At 53.3% G+C, this 16,286-nt stretch overlaps 1 protein-coding gene across 3 annotated transcripts; it reads right to left on the bottom strand.

Moving 5' to 3' along the window:
* Positions 1-1,256: 1,256 nt before the first annotated feature.
* Positions 1,257-16,286, bottom strand: LOC116437593. 3 transcript variants are annotated; one of them, XM_032095446.1, is made up of 7 exons: positions 15,292-16,286; positions 12,092-12,214; positions 10,140-10,262; positions 8,201-8,323; positions 4,319-4,441; positions 2,380-2,502; positions 1,261-1,559 (listed from the first exon to the last, which is right to left on the bottom strand). In XM_032095446.1, the coding sequence occupies exons 2-7, from the start codon at positions 12,142-12,144 to the stop codon at positions 1,346-1,348; spliced, it is 759 nt and encodes a 252-aa protein (XP_031951337.1). In that variant the 5' UTR covers positions 12,145-12,214; positions 15,292-16,286; the 3' UTR covers positions 1,261-1,345. The 3 variants fall into 3 exon arrangements, with proteins under 3 accessions (XP_031951338.1, XP_031951337.1, XP_031951336.1); XM_032095445.1 differs by lacking the exon at positions 15,292-16,286 and having other exon boundaries at positions 12,092-12,915; XM_032095447.1 differs by lacking the exons at positions 8,201-8,323; positions 10,140-10,262; positions 12,092-12,214; positions 15,292-16,286 and adding an exon at positions 6,260-6,708 and having other exon boundaries at positions 1,257-1,559.

Genomic DNA, 16,286 nt, shown 5'->3' with positions numbered 1-16,286 from the left:
GTCTCTGAACTACTCCCAGCTAGGCCCACCCAAGAAGCTCCTGTGGACAAACCACCCCAAACAACTTGTGTGCTCACGTCAACAGCTTTTGTGCCAGCAGCTACTTGGCCAGCCTGCGCAGTGGGACACGTCTCTCCAGGCCACCGTGTCCCCTACGTGTGTGGCAAGGCTGAGAGCGGTGTCTTTGGAGCGCTCCCTCCTCTGGGGACAGGGGAGCCTTCATGATTCACGTTTGCCCCTCTTGGAATGCCAGCAAGCTGGGGCCTAAACATGACAGCTCAAAGGCCGTGTTCCAGCTCTCACTGGCTGGCGGGAATCGCTAGGTCCTGCCAGGACTCCAGCACTCAGCATCCTCGGCCACCACCAGCAAGTGCTGGCCGCTCAGAAACTTGCAGCTCTCATTTCCTCTAAAGGCAGCCCCAACCACAACTGGCACTTACTGGCTCAGGACGTTCAGGTTTGCGTCTGAGCACGGCTGGAGAAGTCGGGACATTTTGCACCCATTTGGCCTCTCTTCCAGGAGCAGAGGGAGCCAGAGGAGAGCCTGCGGTTGCTTCTGTGCTCTGTGGAGAGGCAGCAGCGTGAGGGACAGGCCGTTACCTGTCATTTCTAACCTTATCTCTATTCAGCTCTACAACCAGCTCTACTAAGGAGGAATCATAGCCTTGGATAGCAATGGGATTCCAAGCGCCTCCAACTAAAGTAAAATGGCCTAATTCAACACTACTGCATATTGCTCTGAATTAGATATTGCACCCTGCCTACTCTCAGCAAGCAACCTTCTCGCTGCAAAGCTGGGCTTTTAGTTCTTCAACAGCTCTCAAATGCAAAAGCAGCTATTACACAGCCATGCCTTTGCTATTGCTGCTGCACACATGGAAACCTAAAACTGCATCGCAATGTCTCCCAGGGCTGGAAAAGGGCAGCAAAGGTTGAGCAAAAGCACCTTGGCTTGCTGGAGAAAGAGAAAATAAACAGGGCTTCTCCTCCTAGCAAACTACAAACCAAGAGACCAAAAGACAAAAGTGTCACCTGCTGCAGTGCCTAAAGCCCTTGCGTGCACGGAGGGGATGCTTGGCAGGGGATGCAAGGGCACTTGTGGCGAGCACTGTCATGTAGGCATTTAGGGAAGTCTGCTTGAAGGTGCCTCAGGAGCCTCCCTTTCTCCAGCCTAAAGCTGCCTCAGCACCCCCTCATGGCACTTGGGCTCCACACCCTTCCCCAGCTCCCTTGCCCTTCTCTGCACACGCTGCAGCCCCTCAAGGTCTTTTCTTCTTCACAGGGGCCCACAACTGGACCCAGCACTCGAGCTGCGGCCTCACCCGTGCCCAGCACAGGGGGACGCTCACTGCCCTGCTCCTGCTGCCCCACTATTGCTGACACAGGCCAGCATGCCCTTGGCCTTCCTGGCCACCTGGGCACACGCTGGCTCACGTTCAGCTACTGTGGACCCGCACCCCTGGCTCCTTTTCTCCCACGCAGCTCCCCAGGCACAAAGTTGCACAGTTGACTTCAAATACAGCAGCCAGAACTTCAAGATCTCCTTCCTCTTCTTAACCCTACGAGACAGCACTCAAGGACCTGCAGCTTTGCCCCCACTCTAGGCTCCAGTGCAGTTTTCAAATGGAGTTTGAGAAACAGTCTTCACAACAGAAAGTAGCTGCAGAAACATGGCAGCCTCTGGCTTCTGCCACGGAAGAAGGGTTCCCAACTGCGCACTTTGTTTCTTTTGCCACACGGGACAAGAGTGGCCCCACACAGGTCCCTGGACAACACAACCATCTCTTTGCAGCTTATCAAAAGCAAAACCACAGGCGCACTCAGAGCCCCTGTCAGCTCTGCTCCTGACTGCTCTGCCTGAAGAGGCGAAAGAACAACCTGGCAACAAAGGCACCAAAGCCCCTGACTTCATCAAGCAGCAGCTCCCCGTCCCCAGTGTGTCTCTGAACTACTCCCAGCTAGGCCCACCCAAGAAGCTCCTGTGGACAAACCACCCCAAACAACTTGTGTGCTCACGTCAACAGCTTTTGTGCCAGCAGCTACTTGGCCAGCCTGCGCAGTGGGACACGTCTCTCCAGGCCACCGTGTCCCCTACGTGTGTGGCAAGGCTGAGAGCGGTGTCTTTGGAGCGCTCCCTCCTCTGGGGACAGGGGAGCCTTCACCATTCTCGTTTGCCCCTCTTGGAATCCCAGCAAGCTGGGGCCTAAACATGACAGCTCAAAGGCCGTGTTCCAGCTCTCACTGGCTGGCGGGAATCGCTAGGTCCTGCCAGGACTCCAGCACTCAGCATCCTCGGCCACCACCAGCAAGTGCTGGCCGCTCAGAAACTTGCAGCTCTCATTTCCTCTAAAGGCAGCCCCAACCACAACTGGCACTTACTGGCTCAGGACGTTCAGGTTTGCGTCTGACCACGGCTGGAGAAGTCGGGACATTTTGCACCCATTTGGCCTCTCTTCCAGGAGCAGAGGGAGCCAGAGGAGAGCCTGCGGTTGCTTCTGTGCTCTGTGGAGAGGCAGCAGCGTGAGGGACAGGCAGTTACCTGTCATTTCTAACCTTATCTCTATTCAGCTCTATAACCAGCTCTACTAAGGAGAAATCATAGCCTTGGATAGCAATGGGATTCCAAGCGCCTCCAACTAAAGTAAAATGGCCTAATTCAACACTACTGCATATTGCTCTGAATTAGATATTGCACCCTGCCTACTCTCAGCAAGCAACCTTCTCTCTGCAAAGCTGGGCTTTTAGTTCTTCAACAGCTCTCAAATGCAAAAGCAGCTATTACACAGCCATGCCTTTGCTATTGCTGCTGCACACATGGAAACCTAAAACTGCATTGCAATGTCTCCCAGGGCTGGAAAAGGGCAGCAAAGGTTGAGCAAAAGCACCTTGGCTTGCTGGAGAAAGAGAAAATAAACAGGGCTTCTCCTCCTAGCAAACTACAAACCAAGAGACCAAAAGACAAAAGTGTCACCTGCTGCAGTGCCTAAAGCCCTTGCGTGCACGGAGGGGATGCTTGGCAGGGGATGCAAGGGCACTTGTGGCGAGCACTGTCATGTAGGCATTTAGGGAAGTCTGCTTGAAGGTGCCTCAGGAGCCTCCCTTTCTCCAGCCTAAAGCTGCCTCAGCACCTCCTCATGGCACTTGGGCTCCACACCCTTCCCCAGCTCCCTTGCCCTTCTCTGCACACGCTGCAGCCCCTCAAGGTCTTTTCTTCTTCACAGGGGCCCACAACTGGACCCAGCGCTCGAGCTGCGGCCTCACCCGTGCCCAGCACAGGGGGACGCTCACTGCCCTGCTCCTGCTGCCCCACTATTGCTGACACAGGCCAGCATGCCCTTGGCCTTCCTGGCCACCTGGGCACACGCTGGCTCACGTTCAGCTACTGTGGACCCGCACCCCTGGCTCCTTTTCTCCCACGCAGCTCCCCAGGCACAAAGTTGCACAGTTGACTTCAAATACAGCAGCCAGAACTTCAAGATCTCCTTCCTCTTCTTAACCCTACGAGACAGCACTCAAGGACCTGCAGCTTTGCCCCCACTCTAGGCTCCAATGCAGTTTTCAAATGGAGTTTGAGAAACAGACTCCACAACAGAAAGTAGCTGCAGAAACATGGCAGCCTCTGGCTTCTGCCACGGAAGAAGGGTTCCCAACTGCGCACTTTGTTTCTTTTGCCACACGGGACAAGAGTGGCCCCACACAGGTCCCTGGACAACACAACCATCTCTTTGCAGCTTATCAAAAGCAAAACCACAGGCGCACTCAGAGCCCCTGTCAGCTCTGCTCCTGACTGCTCTGCCTGAAGAGGCGAAAGAACAACCTGGCAACAAAGGCACCAAAGCCCCTGACTTCATCAAGCAGCAGCTCCCCGTCCCCAGTGTGTCTCTGAACTACTCCCAGCTAGGCCCACCCAAGAAGCTCCTGTGGACAAACCACCCCAAACAACTTGTGTGCTCACATCAACAGCTTTTGTGCCAGCAGCTACTTGGCCAGCCTGCGCAGTGGGACACGTCTCTCCAGGCCACCGTGTCCCCTACGTGTGTGGCAAGGCTGAGAGCGGTGTCTTTGGAGCGCTCCCTCCTCTGGGGACAGGGGAGCCTTCACCATTCTGGTTTGCCCCTCTTGGAATGCCAGCAAGCTGGGGCCTAAACATGACAGCTCAAAGGCCGTGTTCCAGCTCTCACTGGCTGGCGGGAATCGCTAGGTCCTGCCAGGACTCCAGCACTCAGCATCCTCGGCCACCACCAGCAAGTGCTGGCCGCTCAGAAACTTGCAGCTCTCATTTCCTCTAAAGGCAGCCCCAACCACAACTGGCACTTACTGGCTCAGGACGTTCAGGTTTGCGTCTGAGCACGGCTGGAGATTTCTGGACATTTTGCACCCATTTGGCCTCTCTTCCAGGAGCAGAGGGAGCCAGAGGAGAGCCTGCGGTTGCTTCTGTGCTCTGTGGAGAGGCAGCAGCGTGAGGGACAGGCAGTTACCTGTCATTTCTAACCTTATCTCTATTCAGCTCTACAACCAGCTCTACTAAGGAGAAATCATAGCCTTGGATAGCAATGGGATTCCAAGCGCCTCCAACTAAAGTAAAATGGCCTAATTCAACACTACTGCATATTGCTCTGAATTAGATATTGCACCCTGCCTACTCTCAGCAAGCAACCTTCTCTCTGCAAAGCTGGGCTTTTAGTTCTTCAACAGCTCTCAAATGCAAAAGCAGCTATTACACAGCCATGCCTTTGCTATTGCTGCTGCACACATGGAAACCTAAAACTGCATTGCAATGTCTCCCAGGGCTGGAAAAGGGCAGCAAAGGTTGAGCAAAAGCACCTTGGCTTGCTGGAGAAAGAGAAAATAAACAGGGCTTCTCCTCCTAGCAAACTACAAACCAAGAGACCAAAAGACAAAAGTGTCACCTGCTGCAGTGCCTAAAGCCCTTGCGTGCAGGGAGGGGATGCTTGGCAGGGGATGCAAGGGCACTTGTGGCGAGCACTGTCATGTAGGCATTTAGGGAAGTCTGCTTGAAGGTGCCTCAGGAGCCTCCCTTTCTCCAGCCTAAAGCTGCCTCAGCACCTCCTCATGGCACTTGGGCTCCACACCCTTCCCCAGCTCCCTTGCCCTTCTCTGCACACGCTGCAGCCCCTCAAGGTCTTTTCTTCTTCACAGGGGCCCACAACTGGACCCAGCGCTCGAGCTGCGCACTCACCCGTGCCCAGCACAGGGGGACGCTCACTGCCCTGCTCCTGCTGCCCCACTATTGCTGACACAGGCCAGCATGCCCTTGGCCTTCCTGGCCACCTGGGCACACGCTGGCTCACGTTCAGCTACTGTGGACCCGCACCCCTGGCTCCTTTTCTCCCACGCAGCTCCCCAGGCACAAAGTTGCACAGTTGACTTCAAATACAGCAGCCAGAACTTCAAGATCTCCTTCCTCTTCTTAACCCTACGAGACAGCACTCAAGGACCTGCAGCTTTGCCCCCACTCTAGGCTCCAATGCAGTTTTCAAATGGAGTTTGAGAAACAGACTTCACAACAGAAAGTAGCTGCAGAAACATGGCAGCCTCTGGCTTCTGCCACGGAAGAAGGGTTCCCAACTGCGCACTTTGTTTCTTTTGCCACACGGGACAAGAGTGGCCCCACACAGGTCCCTGGACAACACAACCATCTCTTTGCAGCTTATCAAAAGCAAAACCACAGGCGCACTCAGAGCCCCTGTCAGCTCTGCTCCTGACTGCTCTGCCTGAAGAGGCGAAAGAACAACCTGGCAACAAAGGCACCAAAGCCCCTGACTTCATCAAGCAGCAGCTCCCCGTCCCCAGTGTGTCTCTGAACTACTCCCAGCTAGGCCCACCCAAGAAGCTCCTGTGGACAAACCACCCCAAACAACTTGTGTGCTCACGTCAACAGCTTTTGTGCCAGCAGCTACTTGGCCAGCCTGCGCAGTGGGACACGTCTCTCCAGGCCACCGTGTCCCCTACGTGTGTGGCAAGGCTGAGAGCGGTGTCTTTGGAGCGCTCCCTCCTCTGGGGACAGGGGAGCCTTCACCGATTCCTGGTTTGCCCCTCTTGGAATCCCAGCAAGCTGGGGCCTAAACATGACAGCTCAAAGGCCGTGTTCCAGCTCTCACTGGCTGGCGGGAATCGCTAGGTCCTGCCAGGACTCCAGCACTCAGCATCCTCGGCCACCACCAGCAAGTGCTGGCCGCTCAGAAACTTGCAGCTCTCATTTCCTCTAAAGACAGCCCCAACCACAACTGGCACTTACTGGCTCAGGACGTTCAGGTTTGCGTCTGAGCACGGCTGGAGAAGTCGGGACATTTTGCACCCATTTGGCCTCTCTTCCAGGAGCAGAGGGAGCCAGAGGAGAGCCTGCGGTTGCTTCTGTGCTCTGTGGAGAGGCAGCAGCGTGAGGGACAGGCAGTTACCTGTCATTTCTAACCTTATCTCTATTCAGCTCTACAACCAGCTCTACTAAGGAGAAATCATAGCCTTGGATAGCAATGGGATTCCAAGCGCCTCCAACTAAAGTAAAATGGCCTAATTCAACACTACTGCATATTGCTCTGAATTAGATATTGCACCCTGCCTACTCTCAGCAAGCAACCTTCTCTCTGCAAAGCTGGGCTTTTAGTTCTTCAACAGCTCTCAAATGCAAAAGCAGCTATTACACAGCCATGCCTTTGCTATTGCTGCTGCACACATGGAAACCTAAAACTGCATTCGCAATGCTCTCCCAGGGCTGGAAAAGGGCAGCAAAGGTTGAGCAAAAGCACCTTGGCTTGCTGGAGAAAGAGAAAATAAACAGGGCTTCTCCTCCTAGCAAACTACAAACCAAGAGACCAAAAGACAAAAGTGTCACCTGCTGCAGTGCCTAAAGCCCTTGCGTGCACGGAGGGGATGCTTGGCAGGGGATGCAAGGGCACTTGTGGCGAGCACTGTCATGTAGGCATTTAGGGAAGTCTGCTTGAAGGTGCCTCAGGAGCCTCCCTTTCCCCAGCCTAAAGCTGCCTCAGCACCTCCTCATGGCACTTGGGCTCCACACCCTTCCCCAGCTCCCTTGCCCTTCTCTGCACACGCTGCAGCCCCTCAAGGTCTTTTCTTCTTCACAGGGGCCCACAACTGGACCCAGCGCTCGAGCTGCGCCCTCACCCGTGCCCAGCACAGGGGGACGCTCACTGCCCTGCTCCTGCTGCCCCACTATTGCTGACACAGGCCAGCATGCCCTTGGCCTTCCTGGCCACCTGGGCACACGCTGGCTCACGTTCAGCTACTGTGGACCCGCACCCCTGGCTCCTTTTCTCCCACGCAGCTCCCCAGGCACAAAGTTGCACAGTTGACTTCAAATACAGCAGCCAGAACTTCAAGATCTCCTTCCTCTTCTTAACCCTACGAGACAGCACTCAAGGACCTGCAGCTTTGCCCCCACTCTAGGCTCCAGTGCAGTTTTCAAATGGAGTTTGAGAAACAGTCTTCACAACAGAAAGTAGCTGCAGAAACATGGCAGCCTCTGGCTTCTGCCACGGAAGAAGGGTTCCCAACTGCGCACTTTGTTTCTTTTGCCACACGGGACAAGAGTGGCCCCACACAGGTCCCTGGACAACACAACCATCTCTTTGCAGCTTATCAAAAGCAAAACCACAGGCGCACTCAGAGCCCCTGTCAGCTCTGCTCCTGACTGCTCTGCCTGAAGAGGCGAAAGAACAACCTGGCAACAAAGGCACCAAAGCCCCTGACTTCATCAAGCAGCAGCTCCCCGTCCCCAGTGTGTCTCTGAACTACTCCCAGCTAGGCCCACCCAAGAAGCTCCTGTGGACAAACCACCCCAAACAACTTGTGTGCTCACATCAACAGCTTTTGTGCCAGCAGCTACTTGGCCAGCCTGCGCAGTGGGACACGTCTCTCCAGGCCACCGTGTCCCCTACGTGTGTGGCAAGGCTGAGAGCGGTGTCTTTGGAGCGCTCCCTCCTCTGGGGACAGGGGAGCCTTCACCATTCTGGTTTGCCCCTCTTGGAATGCCAGCAAGCTGGGGCCTAAACATGACAGCTCAAAGGCCGTGTTCCAGCTCTCACTGGCTGGCGGGAATCGCTAGGTCCTGCCAGGACTCCAGCACTCAGCATCCTCGGCCACCACCAGCAAGTGCTGGCCGCTCAGAAACTTGCAGCTCTCATTTCCTCTAAAGGCAGCCCCAACCACAACTGGCACTTACTGGCTCAGGACGTTCAGGTTTGCGTCTGAGCACGGCTGGAGATTTCTGGACATTTTGCACCCATTTGGCCTCTCTTCCAGGAGCAGAGGGAGCCAGAGGAGAGCCTGCGGTTGCTTCTGTGCTCTGTGGAGAGGCAGCAGCGTGAGGGACAGGCAGTTACCTGTCATTTCTAACCTTATCTCTATTCAGCTCTACAACCAGCTCTACTAAGGAGAAATCATAGCCTTGGATAGCAATGGGATTCCAAGCGCCTCCAACTAAAGTAAAATGGCCTAATTCAACACTACTGCATATTGCTCTGAATTAGATATTGCACCCTGCCTACTCTCAGCAAGCAACCTTCTCTCTGCAAAGCTGGGCTTTTAGTTCTTCAACAGCTCTCAAATGCAAAAGCAGCTATTACACAGCCATGCCTTTGCTATTGCTGCTGCACACATGGAAACCTAAAACTGCATCGCAATCTCTCCCAGGGCTGGAAAAGGGCAGCAAAGGTTGAGCAAAAGCACCTTGGCTTGCTGGAGAAAGAGAAAATAAACAGGGCTTCTCCTCCTAGCAAACTACAAACCAAGAGACCAAAAGACAAAAGTGTCACCTGCTGCAGTGCCTAAAGCCCTTGCGTGCACGGAGGGGATGCTTGGCAGGGGATGCAAGGGCACTTGTGGCGAGCACTGTCATGTAGGCATTTAGGGAAGTCTGCTTGAAGGTGCCTCAGGAGCCTCCCTTTCTCCAGCCTAAAGCTGCCTCAGCACCTCCTCATGGCACTTGGGCTCCACACCCTTCCCCAGCTCCCTTGCCCTTCTCTGCACACGCTGCAGCCCCTCAAGGTCTTTTCTTCTTCACAGGGGCCCACAACTGGACCCAGCACACGAGCTGCGCCCTCACCCGTGCCCAGCACAGGGGGACGCTCACTGCCCTGCTCCTGCTGCCCCACTATTGCTGACACAGGCCAGCATGCCCTTGGCCTTCCTGGCCACCTGGGCACACGCTGGCTCACGTTCAGCTACTGTGGACCCGCACCCCTGGCTCCTTTTCTCCCACGCAGCTCCCCAGGCACAAAGTTGCACAGTTGACTTCAAATACAGCAGCCAGAACTTCAAGATCTCCTTCCTCTTCTTAACCCTACGAGACAGCACTCAAGGACCTGCAGCTTTGCCCCCACTCTAGGCTCCAGTGCAGTTTTCAAATGGAGTTTGAGAAACAGTCTTCACAACAGAAAGTAGCTGCAGAAACATGGCAGCCTCTGGCTTCTGCCACGGAAGAAGGGTTCCCAACTGCGCACTTTGTTTCTTTTGCCACACGGGACAAGAGTGGCCCCACACAGGTCCCTGGACAACACAACCATCTCTTTGCAGCTTATCAAAAGCAAAACCACAGGCGCACTCAGAGCCCCTGTCAGCTCTGCTCCTGACTGCTCTGCCTGAAGAGGCGAAAGAACAACCTGGCAACAAAGGCACCAAAGCCCCTGACTTCATCAAGCAGCAGCTCCCCGTCCCCAGTGTGTCTCTGAACTACTCCCAGCTAGGCCCACCCAAGAAGCTCCTGTGGACAAACCACCCCAAACAACTTGTGTGCTCACATCAACAGCTTTTGTGCCAGCAGCTACTTGGCCAGCCTGCGCAGTGGGACACGTCTCTCCAGGCCACCGTGTCCCCTACGTGTGTGGCAAGGCTGAGAGCGGTGTCTTTGGAGCGCTCCCTCCTCTGGGGACAGGGGAGCCTTCACCATTCTGGTTTGCCCCTCTTGGAATGCCAGCAAGCTGGGGCCTAAACATGACAGCTCAAAGGCCGTGTTCCAGCTCTCACTGGCTGGCGGGAATCGCTAGGTCCTGCCAGGACTCCAGCACTCAGCATCCTCGGCCACCACCAGCAAGTGCTGGCCGCTCAGAAACTTGCAGCTCTCATTTCCTCTAAAGGCAGCCCCAACCACAACTGGCACTTACTGGCTCAGGACGTTCAGGTTTGCGTCTGAGCACGGCTGGAGATTTCTGGACATTTTGCACCCATTTGGCCTCTCTTCCAGGAGCAGAGGGAGCCAGAGGAGAGCCTGCGGTTGCTTCTGTGCTCTGTGGAGAGGCAGCAGCGTGAGGGACAGGCCGTTACCTGTCATTTCTAACCTTATCTCTATTCAGCTCTACAACCAGCTCTACTAAGGAGGAATCATAGCCTTGGATAGCAATGGGATTCCAAGCGCCTCCAACTAAAGTAAAATGGCCTAATTCAACACTACTGCATATTGCTCTGAATTAGATATTGCACCCTGCCTACTCTCAGCAAGCAACCTTCTCGCTGCAAAGCTGGGCTTTTAGTTCTTCAACAGCTCTCAAATGCAAAAGCAGCTATTACACAGCCATGCCTTTGCTATTGCTGCTGCACACATGGAAACCTAAAACTGCATTGCAATGTCTCCCAGGGCTGGAAAAGGGCAGCAAAGGTTGAGCAAAAGCACCTTGGCTTGCTGGAGAAAGAGAAAATAAACAGGGCTTCTCCTCCTAGCAAACTACAAACCAAGAGACCAAAAGACAAAAGTGTCACCTGCTGCAGTGCCTAAAGCCCTTGCGTGCACGGAGGGGATGCTTGGCAGGGGATGCAAGGGCACTTGTGGCGAGCACTGTCATGTAGGCATTTAGGGAAGTCTGCTTGAAGGTGCCTCAGGAGCCTCCCTTTCTCCAGCCTAAAGCTGCCTCAGCACCTCCTCATGGCACTTGGGCTCCACACCCTTCCCCAGCTCCCTTGCCCTTCTCTGCACACGCTGCAGCCCCTCAAGGTCTTTTCTTCTTCACAGGGGCCCACAACTGGACCCAGCACTGGACCCAGCACTCGAGCTGCGGCCTCACCCGTGCCCAGCACAGGGGGACGGTCACTGCCCTGCTCCTGCTGCCCCACTATTGCTGACACAGGCCAGCATGCCCTTGGCCTTCCTGGCCACCTGGGCACACACTGGCTCACGTTCAGCTACTGTGGACCCGCACCCCTGGCTCCTTTTCTCCCACGCAGCTCCCCAGGCACAAAGTTGCACAGTTGACTTCAAATACAGCAGCCAGAACTTCAAGATCTCCTTCCTCTTCTTAACCCTACGAGACAGCACTCAAGGACCTGCAGCTTTGCCCCCACTCTAGGCTCCAGTGCAGTTTTCAAATGGAGTTTGAGAAACAGTCTTCACAACAGAAAGTAGCTGCAGAAACATGGCAGCCTCTGGCTTCTGCCACGGAAGAAGGGTTCCCAACTGCGCACTTTGTTTCTTTTGCCACACGGGACAAGAGTGGCCCCACACAGGTCCCTGGACAACACAACCATCTCTTTGCAGCTTATCAAAAGCAAAACCACAGGCGCACTCAGAGCCCCTGTCAGCTCTGCTCCTGACTGCTCTGCCTGAAGAGGCGAAAGAACAACCTGGCAACAAAGGCACCAAAGCCCCTGACTTCATCAAGCAGCAGCTCCCCGTCCCCAGTGTGTCTCTGAACTACTCCCAGCTAGGCCCACCCAAGAAGCTCCTGTGGACAAACCACCCCAAACAACTTGTGTGCTCACGTCAACAGCTTTTGTGCCAGCAGCTACTTGGCCAGCCTGCGCAGTGGGACACGTCTCTCCAGGCCACCGTGTCCCCTACGTGTGTGGCAAGGCTGAGAGCGGTGTCTTTGGAGCGCTCCCTCCTCTGGGGACAGGGGAGCCTTCACCATTCCTGGTTTGCCCCTCTTGGAATCCCAGCAAGCTGGGGCCTAAACATGACAGCTCAAAGGCCGTGTTCCAGCTCTCACTGGCTGGCGGGAATCGCTAGGTCCTGCCAGGACTCCAGCACTCAGCATCCTCGGCCACCACCAGCAAGTGCTGGCCGCTCAGAAACTTGCAGCTCTCATTTCCTCTAAAGGCAGCCCCAACCACAACTGGCACTTACTGGCTCAGGACGTTCAGGTTTGCGTCTGAGCACGGCTGGAGATTTCTGGACATTTTGCACCCATTTGGCCTCTCTTCCAGGAGCAGAGGGAGCCAGAGGAGAGCCTGCGGTTGCTTCTGTGCTCTGTGGAGAGGCAGCAGCGTGAGGGACAGGCAGTTACCTGTCATTTCTAACCTTATCTCTATTCAGCTCTACAACCAGCTCTACTAAGGAGGAATCATAGCCTTGGATAGCAATGGGATTCCAAGCGCCTCCAACTAAAGTAAAATGGCCTAATTCAACACTACTGCATATTGCTCTGAATTAGATATTGCACCCTGCCTACTCTCAGCAAGCAACCTTCTCGCTGCAAAGCTGGGCTTTTAGTTCTTCAACAGCTCTCAAATGCAAAAGCAGCTATTACACAGCCATGCCTTTGCTATTGCTGCTGCACACATGGAAACCTAAAACTGCATTGCAATGCTCTCCCAGGGCTGGAAAAGGGCAGCAAAGGTTGAGCAAAAGCACCTTGGCTTGCTGGAGAAAGAGAAAATAAACAGGGCTTCTCCTCCTAGCAAACTACAAACCAAGAGACCAAAAGACAAAAGTGTCACCTGCTGCAGTGCCTAAAGCCCTTGCGTGCACGGAGGGGATGCTTGGCAGGGGATGCAAGGGCACTTGTGGCGAGCACTGTCATGTAGGCATTTAGGGAAGTCTGCTTGAAGGTGCCTCAGGAGCCTCCCTTTCTCCAGCCTAAAGCTGCCTCAGCACCTCCTCATGGCACTTGGGCTCCACACCCTTCCCCAGCTCCCTTGCCCTTCTCTGCACACGCTGCAGCCCCTCAAGGTCTTTTCTTCTTCACAGGGGCCCACAACTGGACCCAGCGCTCGAGCTGCGGCCTCACCCGTGCCCAGCACAGGGGGACGCTCACTGCCCTGCTCCTGCTGCCCCACTATTGCTGACACAGGCCAGCATGCCCTTGGCCTTCCTGGCCACCTGGGCACACGCTGGCTCACGTTCAGCTACTGTGGACCCGCACCCCTGGCTCCTTTTCTCCCACGCAGCTCCCCAGGCACAAAGTTGCACAGTTGACTTCAAATACAGCAGCCAGAACTTCAAGATCTCCTTCCTCTTCTTAACCCTACGAGACAGCACTCAAGGACCTGCAGCTTTGCCCCCACTCTAGGCTCCAGTGCAGTTCTCAAATGGAGTTTGAGAAACAGTCTTCACAACAGAAAGTAGCTGCAGAAACATGGCAGCCTCTGGCTTCTGCCACGGAAGAAGGGTTCCCAACTGCGCACTTTGTTTCTTTTGCCACACGGGACAAGAGTGGCCCCACACAGGCAGATGAAGGAGCTACGGACCGTCTCTTACAAGAGTGAAGCCAGGCCTTGCCCAGTGCTGCCTGCAGTGCTGGGGGCTGCCATCAGGGAATGCAGCAGCTCCCAGTGCCCATCCCAGAGCCACCGCTCCTGTTTCCCCGCCCTGCCTGCTTGGGCCATCTGGGCTCGGCAGGGCAGCACCGAGGGCGACAGCCCTGTGCCCTTGCGGGGACGCTGGGGCAGGTAACGGGGCCCAGGGCGACACGAGGGTGTCCTTGTGCAGAGGCCTGAGCATTTCTTGCCTTTCATTCCTTTCCTTGGCACAGCCAGTCATCATGGCCTTGCCCTCCCGCAGTGTGCGACACCAGCACTGATGTGCACCACAGCCAGCCTGCAGACAACACACCCTCCTCCCGCCCCCCTCTCTCGCTCTCAACTTTTTGAGGCCTGTCTCGTTCTTTTATAGTGCCTTTGCTCCGCCCCAGCCCGCCCACAGCCCGCCCCTTCAGTTTAAAGTGATTGGTGCTTTCCCTTTGACAGATCATCTCCGTCCACCAATGGCTCATCACTGTCAGAGGGGTGGTATCAGTTGAGGTAAAATGCCTTCATTAAAATTCAGGGTGCCATGGAGCTTGCCTGCAGGGTTAACGGCTATGGGGCTAAAAATAGCTGCTGGCTGTTAGAAACTGGGGTTTTTGGAGTTAGTGCTTGGACCAAAGTGGAAGTAAAAACACCTAAAAAAATATTAAAATACATCCAGCACGTCTTAAAACACTTGTAAAAGTATACAGTAAACACAGGAAAGATAACTCTTATGGTGTACAGGTGGTTTGAAGTTTGAAAAGGGAGCAGAACTTGGGGATTTTTAACTGGGGAATTTTCAACTGGGAAGGGTGCAACTCTCTTAATAAACTACTTTGAACAATTGAAAACACTGATAATGGAACTTGATTTTTGTACCTGGGCTGATGGGTTAATTTTAACATTTCAAATATTTAACTCAGAATTAATTAACTAAAGCACTTAATATGCAAAGACTAAGCACAATTAGGGATTTCATGTATGACAGTTTAGTTCATCTGCTCTGAGTCAGGTTGTTACCAAAACTCAGTAAAATAAAACTCCTTTATACCAGTGTAGCATTAAAGAGCAGGGATCCTTTATTTGACCAGATGTTTGGGGGATAACTCCACATAGCCTCATGGCGAGTACAGAAAAAGCTACTGTTGATAGACTAGATTTTACATCCAGATTCACTGATTTTCCTGGAGTAAACATGCATATGATTATCATCTGCCTGAAATCATTAACAGGGATTCCCTCTCCTTTGTGCATGTGCTCTTCTGTTCCTGGTGGTCAGTGATCCCCAGTGATCACCTGACCACATGGTGAAATGGTGCTACTTCCCAGAAAGGAAAAAGTTGGCATAACTGAGCTGGTTGCTCCCCCTTTCTTCTTCTGAGCCAATGTTTAACGTGGTCCTACAGAACGAGCATTTTACAGTTCCACAGAGCAGTGGTTTTTGAAGAATAAGCATTGTATTAACCCACCAGGTGTACACACAGTTCTTCATCTGGCAACAAGGTCAATCATACCATGATAACTCTAATGTCTAATTTCTTTGTAATGCTGCAATTCAATCAGAGGTCTGATGTGGTTTGGGGGTTTGTTGGCCTCTTCTTTGCTCTGGTTGTTTTGTTTGGTTTTTGGTTTGGTTTGTTCTAGATAGTTTGCATTGTGTTTTGATCTATTTTTAAAGAATACGGTATTTTTGAGGGACGATCTATCTTTTGAAACAAGCAGTATTTTTTCCAGAAAGCTGTGAAAATGGAGAAGTAATTAACAGAAGCGAGAACGAGGTCAGGATTTAAGTTCCTAAACCGTCAGAAAACTGCTCACCAGAAGATGCTCTGCTGTAGCCTTGAGCGAGGGATGGCTCAGGCCTGATAGCTGTGTTCTAAATGACAGCATACTCCCAGCCAGTAGGAATCATGTAATTTTTCATCACATATTTACTGACTTATTCATGCAGTTAAGGAGCATAGTTCATTGCCTTACTATAAATAAAAGATTATGTTTCGTAGATGTTTGCCACACAAGATTAGCAGTCATACATTTTGGTGTAATTCCGCTGGAATGATACTCTCTTGCAAAACTGTCTCAGCATGGGGAAAATCAATTTATTCTCTGTTTGGACAGTGCTGAACAAAGACAAGTATTAGAACAGGTTTTCTAACCTCTTCATCAGGATGAAATTTTGAACTATGTTTTCTTTATCATATGCACATGACATCTGAGTTGTTCTGTATCCTTCAGTGAGGAATCCACCACTGGTTGAAAACAGCACCTTTACAGGTGATTTTGAGCAACTTTACAGAGCAGAGATGGGCTCGCTCCTCTCTCCTCCCAAAGCAGGGACACCTCTTGGGTAGGATCTGCACCTCCAGCTGCACTGGAACTTTCCTGGCACACCTGTACATAGCTCTTGCAAAGTGCATGCTTTGTCAGTGGAGGCTGCTTAGGTCAAAAGAACTGGTTAAGGTTTTTTTCCGTGGGCAGAGGAACTGCCCATCATCTGCTTCATCAGAATAAAGGACCAAGTCTTTGGCTTCCTTCAGTGTCACGAGTGTCTAAAACTGAAGAGATTCCCCCAAAAAGCAAAGAGTGTTTGGAGGAGTGTGGTGATACCCATGGGTCCAGGGTAAGATACTGCTGTCCAGAGCCCCAGCCCAAAGTGTCCCTGGAGCTTTTACACATCCTCTGCCTCCTCTGGTAGTGCTGCCCCATGTCCCTGAGTAGAGCAGGAGGGATTCCAGGGATTCAGGAGCACAAGGAGGCAGAGCATCAGCTCCTACTGGTATTTCCACTCTGTCGCAATGACCGCCACTGACCAC

This window comes from Corvus moneduloides, chromosome Z (genome assembly GCF_009650955.1).
Source record: "Corvus moneduloides isolate bCorMon1 chromosome Z, bCorMon1.pri, whole genome shotgun sequence".
Lineage (NCBI taxonomy): Eukaryota > Metazoa > Chordata > Aves > Passeriformes > Corvidae > Corvus > Corvus moneduloides.
The sequence above is the reverse complement of the archived record's forward strand: the minus strand, read 5'-3'. Positions and strand labels throughout refer to the sequence as shown.